The 19,748-nt window shown below is 36.3% G+C and overlaps 1 protein-coding gene across 4 annotated transcripts; it reads right to left on the bottom strand.

Moving 5' to 3' along the window:
• Window positions 1–1,589: 1,589 nt before the first annotated feature.
• Window positions 1,590–18,390, bottom strand: LOC132271534 (uncharacterized). Of its 4 annotated transcripts, none has more exons than XM_059772935.1 (7): window positions 18,133–18,390; window positions 17,140–17,875; window positions 5,720–7,369; window positions 3,594–3,778; window positions 3,257–3,434; window positions 2,335–3,154; window positions 1,590–2,124 (listed from the first exon to the last, which is right to left on the bottom strand). In XM_059772935.1, the coding sequence occupies exons 2-6, from the start codon at window positions 17,846–17,848 to the stop codon at window positions 2,370–2,372; spliced, it is 3,507 nt and encodes a 1,168-aa protein (XP_059628918.1). In that variant the 5' UTR covers window positions 17,849–17,875; window positions 18,133–18,390; the 3' UTR covers window positions 1,590–2,124; window positions 2,335–2,369. The 4 variants fall into 4 exon arrangements, with proteins under 4 accessions (XP_059628918.1, XP_059628919.1, XP_059628917.1 ...); XM_059772936.1 differs by having other exon boundaries at window positions 1,590–2,092; XM_059772934.1 differs by lacking the exon at window positions 1,590–2,124 and having other exon boundaries at window positions 2,126–3,154.
• Window positions 18,391–19,748: the final 1,358 nt, after the last annotated feature.

Here is a 19,748-nt window from a genome sequence, read left to right as displayed (position 1 = left end):
AACAAATCATTGTATCCATCCTTATCCTCCGATGCAATGGAGGAAATTTTTGTCAAAACACGACAAAGTGCCCTGTGTCGTCTCCTAATCTTAAGTTTGGGATCCGCATCGGCAATCACTTCACCCGAAAAATTTTCTTCCAAGCTACCATCTGTAGCAGTTCTAGTCCACCTTCTTAATATATATCAACGAGGCAATAAATTGACAAACATGGAGTCCTTTAGGACTTTCAAAGTATGTCTGCACATAATACCCTCCCTTTCAAATTTACAACAAGAACATAACAATTCATCTTCTGATGTTCTCGTCACGCGGCGTTGCATCCCATCGTCACCGACAACTTTGTAAACATAGCCTCCATTGCTATCGATGGGACTACAACTAATGATACTCTGACTGGCAACAGCTGCTAAGAACTCGTCTTGGAAAAGCTCAAATATAACCTTTGTGTACAGCTTTGCCGCTTCTACTAATACGTTACACTTTATTTTCAGCTTTGTCGAGGGGGCAAAATTGATAACACAAAGTTAGCAATTTGAGTTGACCTTAATTGAAGTGTGAGTTCAATCCGATTAACTCGTAAACTATTTTAACTCAATTATTATGAATATTTATGTTCTTTAAATACAAATACAATTTCATTATATATGCATTTTATACTTAAATTAATTAATGGGTTACATCACCTATTTAATTTAAATGAATTAAAGTATACAAGACGCAGTTAGTAAAAGGATTACATGAATCTGTGTAACAAGTCATTGTTGTGCGAAGTGTTCGATTGAGATGTAGAATATTATTAGGTCGAAATGTATATGATCTGCTAACAATTTGAATTATCACCCCTTAACAAACAATCAAATTTGATATTTATAAATGGTAAAATATAAAAATATATTCCAAATTTTGTTTAAACTTAAACTTGTATTAAATATAGAAATAGTTGAAAAACTTCAATTTGTATTAAGCAATCTTGTTTATTACAAGATTATATATAATAATAATAATAATGTGAAGATTATTTTTTTAGCACATCATAAATTATTATATACTGTAGATTAAATTATGCGCAGATGCTTGTCTTGTTAGCTGCCTGTAAGCTTATAACTTGGATCCCTTGAGAGACCATAAGTTCGGGATCATTTGCGGGATATAGTTGATGAAAAGGGAGCTTTAACTGGCAACATATATGTCTATATAATGCGTCATTGTTTCACAACGTGCTTTCTGTTTAGAATAGACGGTGGTTCTGTTCGTCACTGGACTGCTTCTGTTGAGGGATCATCAGCTACTGTGTCGTCGTTTCACGTTGTGTCTCTGATAGAGATAGACGTGTTTTGTGTTGGAATATACGGTCGGTGGTTTTGCTCGTCACTGGATTTCTTTTGTTGTGGATCATCAGCTGTTGTTTCACGTGATTTCATCATTACTCGGCTGTTTCTATTAGGATAGATGGTGATTCTGGTCGCATTTTAAGAGAATGTGAGAGATAGATGTGATTTTTGATAGATCGTCACTACCGGAGTGGCAAAGGTGAGAGACAGACGTGCTTTCTGAGACTGTGAGAGAGAGATGTGATTTCTTGAAATGTACGACTGAGATAATCTAGCTTGGTTAAAAAATCATTAAATTACAGATGTGATATTGCATCAAATAAAAAGAATTCGTAGGTGTACTAGTACTAGCTGTGCATCAAGTAGAATTGCCGATTCCTGAAATGCTTTTCTGGATATTCTTCATTGTTCCCACGATTCACTGAATGTAAGAAGCAGAGGGTGTATCGAATAGCAGAGGGTGTATCGAATAATGGTGAAAATATCAGCCAGCAAAAGAACATCCTCCGGTACTTCCGGACATAGATATATACTAAAGGATATAGAGCGGGTACCGGAAAACGAACCAGCATCGTTAGCTTGGAAGGCTAGATGTTCTACCCGCGATTCAGTATTTTTACTCTCTAATTCAGAACCGAACATGAACTTTGGTTTCGTTTCGCTTCTTTAGGGAAGATGCCCAGATCATAAATAGGCCGTGTATGAATTAATAGGCCTCATATTCGGAAACGCAAGCCACTGACAGATAATGTGATGGCCTGCTGCCATGAAATCACCTACAAATCACGAACTGCTTCCGGCAAGAATAGCATATCATAAATAACAGAAACAGATAACATATGAAGGATAATTTAGGTTCTGAAAGTTTAAATCAAGTTCAGTAGCTTTTTACAAGTTTGGAGGGCCATCACCACCAATATACACACATACTGCTTAGAAGTCTTACTAAAATATATATATATATATATATATATATACCAAACCAAAAGAGATTATTTACCTCTGAGGATTCAGATTCCAAATTGAGGTCCATGATCAGTTCTTCCATGCAAACTCGTCCTTCAGTACATGTTCCCAGTCAGATGACGCGGTATCATTCCACACTGAAGGAAGCTGATTCCACTGCTTGCTGTTTCTACAAGATTGGATCACTAGATCATCTGTGACAGCTTTCACGGTTTCATGATCAGAACTACCTACAAATGGGCCAAATGTTTCACTAACATCGCCAGTGTGATGCTTCAATTGAGGTCCCAAACCAACGTCAGAACGTCCACCCTCTGATTCGACTCCAATAAATGGCCAGCGAGTTATGTTAACCGTAAATCCAGTATCAACCTCCTTGGGCAGTTGTTCTTCTTCCATAATCCCAGAACTTGAGTTCTCACCACGGCATTTTAGGATTTGAAATCTGGCCATTGCGGAACCCTCAACATCGTCCGTAAATCCAGCATCAACCTCCATGGGCAGTTGTTTTTCTTCCATAATCCCAGAACTTGAGTTCTCACCACGGCATTTTAGGATTTGAAATCTGGCCATCACGGAAGCCTCAACATCGTCTGTACATCCAGCATCAACCTCCTTGGGCAGTTGTTTTTCTTCCATAATCCCAGAACTTGAGCTCTCACTGTGGCCTTTTAGGATTTGAAATGTGGCCATCACGGAAGTCTCAACATCATCAACATGGCTGGTTGTGCTTGAATTAGGGGATTCTAGGAAGGAGATATCCGGGATCTGGCAATCTCTAGCCTCAGTTGTAAGCTTGTCAGCTATGTTTGGATGAGAAGATTTCTCTATGGGCCCGGTATCTTCTAATACACCTGAAGCATAGAAAATTATTATTATTGATTTTATGGTTCAATAAATAAGAAACATAACATTAATGTCACAGAAGCAGCATTTTTGGAGGTATTGATTTTAACCTTTTGCTTTGAGCGAATTGCATTTCTCCATCTCAATCTTCGTACGATCAAAGCGAGCTCTATAATTGATGGCACATAATGCAGCTTCTGCCTCAAGCCACAGATTCTTATACAAGAGTGTCTGTGTTTGCATTTCTTCCTCACCACAAAAATTCTCATTCAAAACCTTCTTTATAGCCTGCATGCCAAGATTAACGATCAAAGAACCGGGTTTTTTTTAAAGAAATTTATAAAAAAATAAAAAAATAAAAAAATTATCATATCCTTCCACAAAGAAGATCTCTGATTCAGCATCAATTATTTTTTTGGCATAGAAGATCAGAAAAGAAGAACACACCTGTACCATGCTATCATCTCTCACAATGTCTGCGTCATCCCTTAAAGAGAGAAAATCTGGAAATCTGTTAACTTTCTTACCAGCAGCGTTATGATTCCTCTTCTCCTTGTGCATACGCTGAAATTTAATCTGACCATGAGAATTAGCAGCTGCTTCTCCCGTCACCTTAGGCTTGCTTGCACTGGCTCCCTGGAGAATACATTATTATTGAAGTATCTCAAACCTGAATCTTCTGTAGTCTATTGCATCCATACATTTGTAAATCAATTAATGATCAACTGATTCAAGTTAGAACATGTAAACCAAACAACACATCAATGCAGGATTTATAGAAGAACAAACACCTGTCACTTAATTAGTATTAAGAAATATATGCCAAATCAAAGGTTAGAATCATATATGACTTATATATATATATATATATTGCTTTCAATCTATCTGTTGGTATTTTTAGCATTTAATGAAGCAGTGACTTATTTCCATCACTTTGCACTTATTTGTTTCCATCGTATAAGTGCATTTTAATGAAGCAATGCCTTATTTCTGTCAGTTCACACTTAATGTTTCTATGGATTAATTGCAGAAAACACCCCTGTAGCATAGGCATAGTGCATATAACATCCTTGCTGGTTTAAAAATACCCCTCCTAATCATTTGGTTCAAATAGGTCCATTCCGATCATCAGCCGTTAACAGAGCTAGTAAATGACTGAAAAGCCCTTGTTATGAAATATAAAAAAAAATAAAAAATAAGCACACAGTATCTCTCTCTAAAAAGCCATATAACATCCTTGTACAAGAAAATCCTGAAGGAAGATGAAAGAAGATTAGCAAGAAGCCAAGAACCACTCCACCACCACCACCAAAGAAAGGCCATTGCTTTTGCCTGCAAGAAGTTCACCAAACCCACAGCGTATTTTATCATCCTCCTTAAATCCCAAAACACAACGCCACCAGCAACACTGCCGGCAACTTTTTTGTTGGTGCTTGATGGAATATCAGATGGTGTCTCTGCTTCACACAAAGCTGTTTGTTGCATTGGTTGTCGTCATTCTTGGCGCCATCGCTGCCCTCGATCTCCACCCGCCACCACCATCCTCACTGCCATCAAACCCCTCCTCTACCCTTGCTGGACCCACCTTTGTAACCCCCGTCGCCACTTCCACTCGGCAACAATCTCAAAGCCTAGTCTCCCAAACCTCCAACCGCTTCAATGACCTCTCAATTCGCTGACACCGACGGCGAGTTCATCCTCATCATCGACAAATGGGTGATTTCAGTGATGTCGGATCGTTTGATGAAGTCCGATCAGTGTTTTAGTCATGTCTTGCCCAATTTTGGCAATTTCTGGCTAACCAGAACTAAACTCATTGGAGATAGGACGGCACCAGATAACCATTGAAGAGAGTACTGAAAATGTTTGCTAACCTCGAATCCATTTATATATATATATATATACACACACACACAAACGTACATTGTTTGATTGATTTTTGTGAAATAATGCCATTTAGAATGTGAGGGGGGGAGAGAGAGAGAGAGAGATCATTGTTTGTTATAATTTTTTTTTAGTTTCTCATAGAAGAGAGAGAGGGCGTGAGGGTGAGAGACATGGGTATTATACACACAGCATCTATACTAAAGGGGTGTAGCGAAGAATTCACTATTCTAGACACGTGGCATATCAAGCAGCAACTCGGTAGGATCTTAGCCGCTGCATAAGAGGTATCTCGAGTAACATCTATACTACAGGGGTATTTCTGCAATTAATCCTTGTTTCTATCATATAAGTGCATTAAGCGTTCTTATGCATGAGCACACATCTACGTGACATTGTGCACTGATGGAGATCTATCCCGAAAAAATCATTGCTTCATTGAATGCTAAAATTATCAACATATTAATTCATTGAAAATAGAAAAGAGGGAAGGATGGGTAATTTTTTGTGGCTGGGGGGCTCATTATCATAAATAAATGGTTGATAAAACAAGCACATCAATAGCCATTAATGGAGTTTAATAAAGCTTCAATGATTTCCGTCAAAATTGAAATCACGACTATAGAATGGGAATATGAAGAGATGGCTGAGTTCATAAAACATCCAAAACGAATGGAAAAGAAAGAGACATGCCTTGTGAAGATCAGGTAACACTCCAAGTTTTTGAGAAATGCTTTGCTGGGGAGAGAATGATTCTCGTGTGGGAGTCATTCGTCTATTCTTCTTTGATAAACATGCATCAAGATTGTTGATTGCATGCTTGAGGGCTTCGTGATCTTGTTCATTCAGTGCAGATGTATCATTTGAGCAATGACAGAGAAGTAATTCTGAAAGGTTATGCATTGCTTTAACTAGCATCTGAACATTCATTTTTGGAGCTGATTCTCCCTCATGCAGTTTTGCCAGCCTACTAGCATCTTCCCCAGAAGGCAAACATGAGACATTATCCATAGTAGCATGGAGTGGCACACAACCATATTCCAAAGCATTATTGGTATTCATCCGAGTGTCCGCCACACCAGCCCATACTTTGACACGCTCTTCAAGTTCCTGTTGCTTGGTTTGAGAAGGATTAAAGTCAGAATCACAACTTGAGTAATTAAGTAGGTCATATTCCTTTCTGGGTTTGTCAATGTCATTTGAAAATTGAACTCTACAGCTACTGCTTAGTTTTGGACAATCCAGTCCCACTTTCACAGCATCATCGGACCTGTGTTCTTGAGCAGCAGAATAAAAATTTGAAGATCTGTTCGCCAAAAGTGATGAATGATTTTTCTTGCACCCAATCTCATGGAGAGCACTACTCTCACATAGTTTCTGAGACGAGACTTTTACACAATCATCAGCATAGGGAGATAGAACCTGAGTCCCTTGAAGATTCAAATTACTGGATGTTTCTAATGTCCTCATAACATGCTGTGGAGTTACTGCTTTAGACTCCTCAAATGGAGAAAAATAAGAAGATGGAGCTCCTTTCCAGCAGGGTGAATCGACAGCAGGATTATGATGATCTAAACTCTCAGAAGAATTCTCAACTGAACCAACATTTTTAGCACTATCAACTGCCAAAACAAAGCCATCTGGGGCATTTATATCAGGAACTTGAAATTCAGATCTAGGTTTGAACGTATGGTCCAAAACATCCTTGCCAACCAACCTGTTTGGTAGCTCTTCTTTTTTGGTTGAGGATGCAGCAAAAAAGGAGTCATTTCCTCCCAGATAGAAGCTGACTTGGCTTGTATCCAAGCATCTTTCTTTCCCTTCAGAACTCAGTGACAGATGAGCCTCTTTTCTCTTTGATGTATTATGATCATCAAACTCCTCAGTGTTGACTGCAGCAATATTGCCAATAAAATTCACATTATCAGATAGAATCCTACTTGGTACTGAAATGGTGCCAGTGGCAGGTGGTCTAATGACCAGTGCAGGAGAAGATTTTGTCACTAATATGCAATCATTCATGCAAGAATCAAGCAGTTGGAAGCATTTCTCATGTGAAGGAACGTGTGGCTTTTGAAAGTTCCAGGATTTTGAGGCTGACTCGAGGGATGGTACTTGCGGATGAGATTCTGGAAATACTGAAGTAGCACCCAAGATTGATGTTCTTGAGGATCCTGCAGCATTGAACATGGGATTTTGTGCTAAAAATGATTTATCATCCAATTGTTCAGTGCTTAGAGGTACACTATGGTTTTCTCTTTCCAGAATATCAACATATTTGCTGTGTAAAATGGCAGAATCATCTTCACATTTGCTCAAGCTCTCAGCTATATGAGCTCCTGCATGATATCATGAATAGCAAAGAAAGTATAAATTTTAAAATATGGTTGCAGAAATGCTTAAAATAAGGTCCAGACCTAGGTAACTATAATGCTTAGAATTCTTTGACTCGGTTAGCCATCAAAAACAAATATTCTTCATATTATATTTTCTTGTACTTCCACAATCAAAAAGCTAAACTGAGGCTACACATAAGGATACATATAAAGATTGATGGATAAATAAAACCAGGGAGAATGTGTGGCAGTTTGAGTTGAAGGCAACACAGAGACCAAGAGAAGACCAGGAAACTTGTCAGTCATGATACAAAGGAAGAATGTCTAATGACTGAACATAAAGAGGAGGTTTGAGGGCGAGAAGAAGTCCTAGATAAAGTGTGCCTGGTTTACTGGGAAAATCCACACTTAACTATCAGTCAGATTTTCCTACACCAAGTTAGGTCCCTATACATAATTAACTGACAACGGAGTTCTGTTTCCAATTTGATAAGTTTGCTTTAAGGTGTTAGCTGTTGCAACTACAGTGGTAAATACTTGAGAGCAGGAAAGAATCTGGAATACAACTTGGGAAAACAATTTCCTGGTTTTTAAGGATGTTTATCCATCTTCTAGGATACAATTTTCAAGTTATACCATTTGAGATAGACAAATGCATATTGTTCCTTGTTATTCTTCTAGCATGGGAGAATAACCCTGCAGAGAAGCAAAGCTAAAGTAGAATGGCAGAAGAGGGTTTTCCCATCCAACGTCAATTAGTGGGACAAGACTTTGTTGCAAAGAATTGAACACAAAGAAAAAAAAAAAAAACTTTTATATGAGTGTGACATTAGATGGTTCATCTGCTTGCCAGAATGCCTTCGTGGTGATTATAAAGAGCATGATTGGAAGAAGGAAAACAAAAATGAACAAGGCTTTCTGAGCTTACAAAACTAGCTTACTAAAGGAACTTTTTGTTGATTGCACGAGCTAGTCCACAAACTCAACAAACACATTGCCAACTAAGACGACTTTTTTGCTTCAGAGTTCATCAAGGGGTCATGAATTCGTCTATGAGCTCATCATTATAAATTACTGCAATAGTTCTACAACACTTTTCCATTTTCTCAAAGTGTGAAAAAGTCAGGCATACTAATGGCTTTACTACAGGTTACATAAATTTTTTTTATAACTTTCCAAGTTTTATGAGAAGTTCTCATGAAAAATTTGGCACAATCTCGACAATCTATGTATGATCAGCTGTGAAACCCTGATATGCCAATTCATTGTATACAGGGACACAAGTTCAACTGAAAATGAGTAGAGCTATGCCAAGTTCTGGACTGTTCAATGTCAGCTTAAATGTTGATGAGTTCATGCTAAGCCCAATCTCCATCTCGAGCTTAAGTTGGGTGTTCAGACTTGATTTACTTTGCAAAGAGATTTGCTCATGAACCTTATGTATTCAAAAACATTAAAACAGGATTGAATGTTCCAGTCTGGTACTTTTAATATAACTATTTCTTTTTCTTTCTCTTTCTCTAACTTTCTCTCTCTTTTTCTTTCTTTTTGGTCATTTTTTTAAAAGCTGCACTTCTAATAAGGAATAATAGCTAATGCAAAAATATTAAAAATGTTAGACCAAACGCAGCGAACCAAGAACAAATCACGAATTAAACACACCACACAAAGAACACAAAGATTTAGCGTGGCTAGACACAAGTTGTCTACATCCACGGTGAAGATCTGGTGAAGGTTTTCACTATGCAGAAAACGGGAGATTAAAAGTTTCAGCCTCCAAACTCTAACTCTCTCGCTCTCTCTTAAGTGTGATTTTCAATGTCTCTCAATAATCCCACTCCAAAACGCCCTTATATATTGGGCTACAAGAGAGTACTAAATAAGGTCCACGACCCGCAAGCAAAAAACGGATCAAAAATTTTCCAACTTTAGTGGGCTTGGGCCCACACAAAGCTTAATCATCATGTCGAATGCAACCCGGATCCAAATTTGGGCCACAACAACACAAAAAAATTATGATTATATTAAAGAATCTTGTTGATTTTTTTTTCTCTCATAGCTCATTGGCTTTATATGACAATTCAACGGTTATTTCTAACATTAGTAATTTATAAGTTTCATAAAGGACTTTGTATATACATGGGTTGACCTAAAGGTTTTGACCGAAGGGCATTCTAGTAATTTTGATGATTACAAACTGTTAATGGTGTTTAGGCACTAATGTCTACATTGAGTGTTGTACTAGATATGATCACATATTCAATATAGCCCTCAATAAAGCAATGGTAATCAAAGTCACATTCCAAGCATTCCAATGCACATGAAGGCCTATGTTACTCGGACTCGGGTACGGGTGTTGGACACGGTTATGTGTCTAGAGGTCGAATCCATCTACCTATTAAATTATAGGACACAGTGACACGAATTAAAAGTGTTCAAAAATCGGGTACTCGACACGACATATATATATATATATATTGTAGGCATGGCATAATTAATTAATATGAAAGAATTTTAATGGCACTATTTAAATAAGTAACCTTTAGTGAAAGTATTAAATAAGCCTAAAGACAGTAGAAAGTTAAATTCATATTTATTGCACAGCTGTAACCATTATTAGTATTTAAAAATGTAATAAAAAAATTTTGTGGATTACACATCCTCTATGTTACATGGACTCGGATACAGGTGTCGGACACAGGTATGTATCCATACATCGGACGTGTCAAATCTCCAAATAGAAGGACACACGGACACGACTAAATATTCATTTTATTAATTATTTTATTTTATTTTCTAGAGTAAAGTAATGTTTTTATCTAATAGAATGTTCAATATAAACATTTAACTCATTTTAAAGTAATAATATAATGTAATTGAATGATTGGATGCGCTTTTTAAGTACATGTCCAACCAAAAGTATCGGACACATATCCCATACCCATGTCCGAAGGATATGTGTCCGACACGGGTACTTTACTACTTTTGAAGAGTCCATGTAACAGAGCACATCCTGCGAGGTTATAGTTGTAACCTAATAAGCAAGGAAACGGATACGGGACACAGATACGACATGGACACGGCGAATAATAAATATTATATATATATATATATATATATATATATCATGTTATAGTTCAAGAAATTAAGAGTAATATTATCTTTTATCAACCTACTGATGAAAAAAAAATTTGTGTTTTGCTGGGAAAAAGAAAGAAACAAAGAGGATTAGGGTATTGTTAGAAAAAGAATTAGGGGTTAGTTAAAAACAAAGGTAAGAATCCATAAAAGAGAAGAAATTCATGTTCACAACATAAAATATTGTTGTGAAAGGAAAAAAAAGAAGTATCAAGGGTTTGTGAGAAAGAAAATAAGAAGAGGAGGAGAGAGAGAGGACCATCCAACAGTAGCAAAGCTTGGTCGGTGGGAGAACAAGAGAGAGCCAAAGTTGATTGTGCAAGAGTTTGAATCTTTGAACTAAAACATAAGCCTAAATATATGATTATTTTAATATAAAATTGTTTTATAAAAAACAAAATTTTAACCAAAGGACCAATTAGTCCAGCGGTATCACTTCTTCCCCCCCCAAAGGGGAGGTAGGGGGTTCGAACCTCGGTAGAGGTAGGATGTGTGAGTAATTGCAAACTTTCAAAAAAATAAAAAACAACATTTTAAGTAATTATGTAATGATACCATATTATGGGAAGTTAATAAACAATTCTTCGTACCTACACTTCAACACAACTTTCTTAAAACTCCCCAAGAATGCACTTTTAAAAAAAAATCCCCAATAATGGGATACATGTGTCTATGGCGTGTCCGAATATTTTAAAAAAAAAAAAAAAAAAAAAAAAAAAAAAATTCAAACACATATTTTGGCGTGCCCAGTATGTGTCAGTGTTCGACACAGATTTTTTGCCTTTTTAGGTGTGTCTGTGCTTCCTAGGTTGTAATCCATATTTTGATGTGTGGCCATAAACATTAGTATGCCCATTTATGCCCTTTTGTGGGTTACAGCTGTCGCTTTGTTACCCACACATATGATATATCTGATAAGGTTACACGTCTGTTTGATCGATCAGTAAGGAAAAAAAAAAGAAGTAAAGTTATAATATGCGCGTGAATAACACTCTCCAGGTCCTTTATTCCATGCACAATACACGTGAGAAGGAAATGTCTTCTTCCTTTCAAAGCCCCAAGTCCAGACTCCAACCACCATTTCCGATTCACAGCTTCTTAACACCTTGTGTCGTCAACAGCCGTGTCCAGTAGACAACATGAAAGATTCGACCCATATTCCATGTCGTGTTGTGTCAGGTCGACGCAAACACCCTCGCCGGTGACAGCAAGTCCAAGTAACATAGATGAAGGCATCAATGATCAAGTAATGGACGTGGAAATGACTTGAAATTGAAAAAACTCATAGCTAGAAGCATTCAAAATTGACTTGGACCTCAAAGATCAAGAATTCAACTCAAACGTCAAGAATGCAACTCAATAAGGAAGAAGCCTCAAAGCTCCAAAATAAATGCCAAGCTTGAAGAATGGGGTAGATAGGTTGGTGAATATTTAGAATTCAATGTAAAAGTATTTTTGAATCTCTTTTTTAAGCTCACTTTTATGGGATCATGCATATGCACTCATATTTCACATCTTGATCCTTAAACAACCTAGAAAAAGGTCTTAAACATCACTGTGACACATACAAAGACCTAAACCACCTCCAAGGACTTAAAGACTCCTTCAAAAGCCTGTTTTTAAGAGTCTACCGACTGGTTGAACTCTACCAGGCTGCTGATTTGTCCATAGCTAAATGAAATTAAGGAGTGTATCTTATTCAGCCGTGAGCCGACTGATAGGTTTGAGTTCCAACCGATTGACACTCTAAACCAGCCGACTGGTTCATGCCAGATTGAATTCTGACGGCTATAATTGTATTATATGCACTCTCAACCACTCCTAACAGCTCTTTTCAGCCTTTAACCTCTATATATATGGCTGAGCATTTATGTATGAAACTTGTGAGAAACATTTATGAGCATTTAAGAGCTATCATTTGAGCATTTAATACACTCTTCACTCTCACTCATCGCATTCAATAGACTTGAGCTTCAACTTGAAATCATCAATACTCTAGTCTCATGAGCATAAATTTGAGCTATCTATCTTTGAGAGAGATTATTATGCTTCAATCTTCCTATAAATCATTTGTAAGGTGGGTTGGTTTGACCTAAGGGATTGGTGTGACCCAAAGGAAGTCTAAGAGTTGACTCGCCGTCGCCGACGAGGGTATCCGGGTCGACACGACACAACACGAACACGGGATATGGGTTGGACCTTTCATGTTGTCTATTGGACACGACTGTTGATAACGCAGGGTGTTAAGAAGCTCTGAATCAAAAATGGTGTTGGTGTCTAGACTTAAGGCTTTGAAAGGAAGAAGATGCTTCCTTCTCACGCATAAAAAAAGGACCTGCTGGAGCGTATTATTCACGCACATATTATAACTTTACTTTTTTTTCCTTACTGATGACCAAACACGTGTAACCTTACCAGATGCATCATATGCGTGGGTTACAAACTGATGGCTATAACCCACAGAAGGGTATAAAAGGGCGAAACAATGGGCATACTAATATTTATGGCCACACAACAATACAAGGGTAACAGCTGTAACCTCGCAGGCTGTGTAACCCAAAAAAATTTATTACTACTTTTTAAAATACTTATAATGGTTACAACTGTACAAAAAATATGGTTTTAACTTTCTACTGGTCTTAGGCTTATTTATTATTTTCACTAAAGGTTACTTATCTAAACAGTGACGCTAAAATTCTTTCATATCAATTAATTATGCCATGCCTACAATATATACATACACACACACACATATATATATATATACCCGTATCTGATTTTTGGACACTTTTAATTCATGTCCCCGTATCCTATAATGTAATAAGAAGGAATGAGAAGCAAGTTTGCTTGTTGTAAAGCTTTGGGCCCTGTTTGGCGTGGCTTTCTGGAGCTCCAAAATGGGCTTCTAACCTCAGGAAGTGATTCCACTAAAAAAGTGAGTGTTTGGAAAATATTTTTGAACGGGCTCCTTTAAAACGCTCACTTTTGAAAGCCCGTTCAAGGAAAGCCACAAAAATAGGCTTCTGAAACCCCATTCTCGGGAAGCCAATGAGGCAGTTAAATGATAAATATTGTGATGACAATTTTAACCCTACAAATTATAATATATTTCCAAATTAACCTTTCTTCTCCACTCCGTCTCTGCGATCTGGAAATAGTAATGACGATGTCCTAGATGAGAAAGAATAGCAAGTTTAAAATTGGGGGACCCTACTAGTGGGATGAGTAAGTATCTTTCTCGCCGTCCTGCTATTCTTTCTCGCCGGAGTTCCGCTAACAAATAGTTACTCAGCCCTCCAGTAGTTGGATTTCTACAGGAGAAAATTAAGAGTTTAGAATTTTAAGATGGATCATATTTATTTATGAAATTGGGGGAGAAGTACACAAAGAATTCTTACTATCCTCTTATTTCATATATTAATATGGAATGTAAGCTAAATTTCACGGTGATTAAGAGTGTAGAAAAAATGAAACTGAGTGTTTCTCCTTCCCCAATTTGCCACTGCCCTAGATCTGTAAGTTCATCTCTATCTCTCTAAAATTTCTCCGGACTAATAAAGATGGTATATTTTGTAGTTTAAGTTTTTTTTTTTTTCTTGAATTGTAATTTAAAAATTCCTTTGGAAAGTTTCAGAATTCTTATGGAAATTTTAGGACTGACATTCCTATTCAACAAGTTTCTTGTTCTCTTAATACCACAGCTCTACATATAGATGCTTCTCTGTTTCAACCTTTCCTATCTCTTTCAAAATTTTCAATTTCTGCAAATTCTTTACACTGTTCATAACTTGCAAAACTTGGACTCAGGTTAGACTTGATTTTTTGTGCACCATAGCACAATTCATTTGTTTTACTGAATTGATATACTTTGAATCTTTTATTTTCCTTTTAAATAATTTTATTTTTCTCCTATATTTAATGCATGATTTTTTCAATCAATTTAATGTTATGAATGTGTATTATAACATATTAATCCTCTTTCTTGCTACTTATCATCATTTGATTTTTATCAATGTATATATATTGATTTATTTAGAGTTGAATTATATTGCACTCTTTGTTTGTTTCTGGTTTCGAAGTTGAATAATTTGGTGGTATGTGTCCCTGTGTATATAAATTTAGTGCAATTTAATTGATTTGTCAAACTTGGTAGTGTAAAAAACTTATGAATAACAAGTTAGTTGAGTATGAGGCTCTATTGTTGGATAGGTTTCTCCATATTCTTAAATACTTATATAGGAGGATATCAGAGAAACACGGTAATGGATTTCAATAGTATAGTTGAAAAAATATTGATGAGGAATTCCCTAGCCCCTTCTCGGCCTCCCTTTTCCATCTTTCCCTCTCTAAACTTATGTTTATTTCTCTGTTTTTCTTGTTCTCTTTCTTCCATCTAACGGAGTATTTATTATCATAGGCATGGGACTTCCTTTAGTTGGTCAAAAGGAATTTTCTCTAGAAGCTTTGCTACACTAATGCATTAACATTATTTGGATAGTTGTTTGCTATATCGCGTGTGTATGCATGCTGGCATGCATGTGTACTTTGTGCATGCACATATACAAATGTGTTGCCATTGCAACAATCTAATGGGCACATAATATACTAACAGCCCATGGATAATAGTTTCAACTAAGAGGAATTAAAGAACTATTTAATTATGCTCATTCATCACTTAGAAATGTAATTGGATGTTGTCTTGGAATTTGGAAGGCTCGATGGGAAATTTTAAAATGTATGGCTTCTTTTCCATTCCCAACACAAAGATTGATTGTAATTGCATCAATGGCACTACACAATTAGATCCGACAAAAAGCAATAGCTGATTCCCAATTTCGACAATATGATGATGAAGGTTATGTAAGTGACAATGATGATATGTACACGCGTGCCACTCCATCGAAATCTAGTGCAACGGAGGACCAACAACAAGAAATGATCATTACACGTGATGGGATTGCTAATTCAATATGGCAGTCAACTAGATAAATCGTGCCTTAGTCTGTTTATGTCTTTGGATTGTTTTTAAAGTTTTTATTTATTTATTTTGGACAATTATTGTTTATTTGAAATTAGTATTTAAAATCTTGGGCATGTTTACATTATATTTCATTTGGAATTTATTATCAAAATAATAATTAACATTTTTAGTGGTAGAAGTTTTCTACCTAATTGTTCATTAAAGTGTTACAAATATTTTTATGGATATAAAAAACCGTTGTTAATATGATTCAGTATTATGTCAAACCTAATAATATAGGTAAATATTATAAGGTATTTATGTAAATTTGTAGTTATTTAATAGCCGAAGGACTTTATAACCAAACACATTAATATGTGAGTAAAATGACTTTTGGGAATAAAAAGACTTTTTAAAAGTAAGGCAGCCAAACGCCTTTTTTATTTCCGAATTCCTTTCAACAAAGTGATTCTTGGAAGCCCGTTATAATGAAAGGACTTTTCATCTCAGGAAGCGTCCCCAAACAGGCCCTTGATCTCCACCTGAAAGGAGAAGCCATAATGGATTTGAGAAGTCTGAAAAGGGATCTTGAGCCGAGTAGTAGGAGTTTTGAACCTCGCTAAATCGGCATGTCAATTGTGTTTAAATCTCTCTCCCCTCATCTCATTTAAATTGTGCACTTTGATTACCTTCACATATTGCTTATTGCACAATTTAAATTGATATTGCAAAGTCTTGGTTAAATCTATTAATCCGAAAAATTAGCCATTGTTTGCCATAAACTCTATTCAACCCCAACCCCCCACCCCTCTAGAGTCAATACTTGGGTAACAACATGGACAACACCTATATCAATTGTTCACAAGACTAACCGAGCCAAACTTGTTCAAGCTTATTTCATTAAGCAATAGAATTTCAACCATGGTTCATCTAATTGGTAGACGAGCTTCAATAAGCTTCCTAACCAGTCTAGCCTAAGTTGTTCACACAGCTCAATTTATTTGCAACCCTAGCAAAAAACTCCTTTAAGTCATCCATTCTCAGGTCTTTTAAACAATATCAATCCTAATTTGTATCTGACCTTCTCCTAGACCTTCTAATGCTGATGGCCTGCCTAAGCAAATAATATTAGAACTTGTGATAAAAGCCAAACAAAAGGAATGAATGCCTATAATGAATGACCGCAGTATAGTAGCAATGTAAATTGAGTGTACTGATTAGCAATTGTGGTGTTCAACAGCTTACTATATTCAGAATTATATACGACTGCAGAAGGAGAGTAAAGAAGGGGGAGTAAGATGTTATGAAAATACTTTGCACTTCGAATTTAGATCATTATCCCAGTGCCCAAGACCAAGATAACAACTTGATAGAGAAGAAACTATTACTAATCAGAAACAAAATATAACACAAAAAATTTCAGACTATCTGACATTATATCAAAAAGATAAGCCAACAAATGAGATCACTGTTCACTATAATGTAACAAGAAAATGTGGCAACGATGCACATTATGAAATATACTTTTTCAATGGGAAAAAGGGTATTACCAACAATGGAATGAAACATTTATGTCGAATCATTATTAAACCAGGAAAAACATGAGCTAATATACAAAAATAATAAGGAAAATATAAAAAACCTATAATCACAATGAATCACAAAGTGGAAATACCTTGCTCCATATAATTACTGTAAACATATGAACCAGCAATGTTCATCTCCTCCGAGCAGAAATTCCTTTCAAGCTCTACCCTTTTACCATGCTCCTCATTAGCCAATCCATTCCAAATGCCACCCCAGTGTGGTGTATACTCCAGACCAGACAAGCTTCGTGTATAATCAACTTGAGAGGGTACATCCGAGGGGACAACATGGGACATAGGCAACAAATCAAAACTAGGTTCATTAAGGGCCAACAAAGGAGTATCATGGTCAACCACGGGTGAGACATATGGGGGATAAAATGGTTTAGATTCAACAAGACTAGTCGGTATGTCGCCTGAATATCGAAGATATGAAACATCAATTGCATCTTTAGCACTAGGGTTTAAAGGAGACCAATTGGCACTTGGTGAGTTGATAGATTGAGATCCTGAAAACCCAAAACTAGTCACTGAAGCAACACAAGTGGTCCGTATCGAATCGACTTCTGGATTTACATTCGAAAAGAAATCAGGTCTAGAAGCTGAAGAGTATGAATTTGACCAATACTGTGATGAAGAATTGAATGGCACAGCATAAGGTGGTTCGGTGAAATTCACGAGTGGGTTAGACATGGGTTTGGGATTAGATCTATCAACAGTAAAAGGCGGTGCTAAAGCCGATAAATTGGAAGACGATGATGTCGATCCTCCATTACCCAAAGACCCTAGACCCATCATTTCTTTGTGTAAAAGGTAATTGGTCAACTGATCAAAACCCAACACAAATTTATATCAAATCAAGGGTTAATGAAGTGATTATCAATTTATCATGTCAAATTAAACAAATGGGTGGAGATAAAGAACGATCAAGAACAATATACTTTAACCAGAACGAACATAGTTTATATATGTGTATATCATTCTTGACATAAAAATATATGGATAAAACATGAAAGCCATCCGAATACAAAAGATTACGTCAAACATTGAACAGAATCGAAGATATCATATGGAAATCATACCAGTTACGCGGACAGTATAGACCCGAAGACCGAGCTGAGGCGTCTCTCTCCTTCGAAGCGAAGAGAGTGACGGTGAGTAAAAGTTGTCACTATTTTTTTTGGTTAAATTTTGGTAAAATTACATAGCACCCCTGTAATTTGCGTAAATAAATCTCCCCTTGTATTTCTCTATCTCCCATTTTCAATTAGAAAAATTATAAATTTATCTATGCGTAACAAATACCAATCGATAGAAACGCCTCACGAGGAGAGAAAGGGTAGATCTTATCCATGTTGACAAGAAGATCTTGTTTTATCAATTGGGGTGGCTTATAAAATTGATGGGGCATTGTAATATTAGTCTTCTAATTAATCAGCGTAGACTTTCTTAATTGGATTATACTTACCTACTAGGTGGTGAGTAAGTGATCCCTTCATTAGGTCCAATTACATGTGCACACAAGTGTGTAATTACACAATCAGAAAAGTTATAAATAAGAAAAATTGTGTGAGTGGCTGGATTTCTCCCAAAATAATTTGTTTTCTATATTTATAACTTTCCAGACTATGTAATTATAGAATATGTATGCAATTGTGATTGGACCATTTCATCAGTTAGTAGGGTGGTGCGTGCCTAGCACGAAGCACAAAATGGAGTGTAGTATGGCCAAGTTTAAATTTATAGAATGTCACTACCACTTTTAACTATAAATATAGTTAGGGTGAGTAGGGATCGTCCCAAAGGAAATGAAGTGTATTTAGTTTGGAAATCAATTTTGGATTAGTAAGTCGAATGATCAAAAATGTTTTGATTGGTTAATTAACTACAATGTCAACTAAATGGATGTAAGGTTAAACAATTGAAGTAGAGTAAAATATAGAGAATATAAGAGAAGGATTTTGGGACTTAGAGGTCTCCACCAAACATTACCTTCCTAGACACTCAATGTGTAATGGATGAGGGGAATTATATGTTGCAATATTAGTGTGTGTCATTAATTGAATCAACAAGCATGAATGACTAAATAAGTATACATTGTCTAGCCAAACTAGTGAATAACACAACATATCAAGTTAAGCCATGATTCCTTCCTTTAAATCCACAATCAGCACGCATCATCAAATTAGAGAAATATATTACTTGCATTCATAAGTATAGAACATCAAACAACAATCATGGATTGTCCTCCTATATAAGAAAGTAAGGTAACTACACTACAACAAAGCTAGAGACATGAAGATTAAACTAATTAAACTAAGGAAGATGCACAATCTATCAAGAAATGAGTACGAACCATCAAACAAACAACAAGAGTATTCCATTAAAGCACCATGCCTTGACCATCACTAGATTCATAGCATCAACACACATAGACATGCATCAATATCACAAAATCTAAAGATAAACACAAGATTCATATATAAATCAAATGTCAAGACAAAAATTACAACACAAATCCCCTCAAAATATAAAGCATCAAAGTCCAGGAGGCATGCTTAGAGCTATCTTTAGCCCCAAGAGAATGGTTTAGCCACTTATTGATATAGTCATACAACCCTCAAGGGCCATCTCCATGGTAGGAATGATCTTTTTCTCCTTGATGGAAACCCTAGATGAGTGAAAGAACTCCCAATGG

Source organism: Cornus florida, unplaced genomic scaffold (genome assembly GCF_030987335.1).
Source record: "Cornus florida cultivar Cherokee Brave unplaced genomic scaffold, ASM3098733v1 CherokeeBrave_3.0.0_Hap2_Chr08, whole genome shotgun sequence".
NCBI lineage: Eukaryota > Viridiplantae > Streptophyta > Magnoliopsida > Cornales > Cornaceae > Cornus > Cornus florida.
The sequence above is the reverse complement of the archived record's forward strand: the minus strand, read 5'-3'. Positions and strand labels throughout refer to the sequence as shown.

What these genes read in the sequence shown, in the direction of transcription:
- LOC132271534 (XM_059772935.1), bottom strand. Translation starts at nt 17,848, where the DNA reads ATGATGGGTCTAGGGTCTTTGGGTAATGGAGGATCGACATCATCGTCT. An exon ending in CAGTAATTATATGGAGCAAG is followed by an intron (nt 7,370 to 17,139) that starts GTATTTCCACTT and finishes GATATCATGCAG; the next exon opens with GAGCTCATATAGCTGAGAGC. An exon ending in CAATTCGCTCAAAGCAAAAG is followed by an intron (nt 3,155 to 3,256) that starts GTTAAAATCAAT and finishes TCTATGCTTCAG; the next exon opens with GTGTATTAGAAGATACCGGG.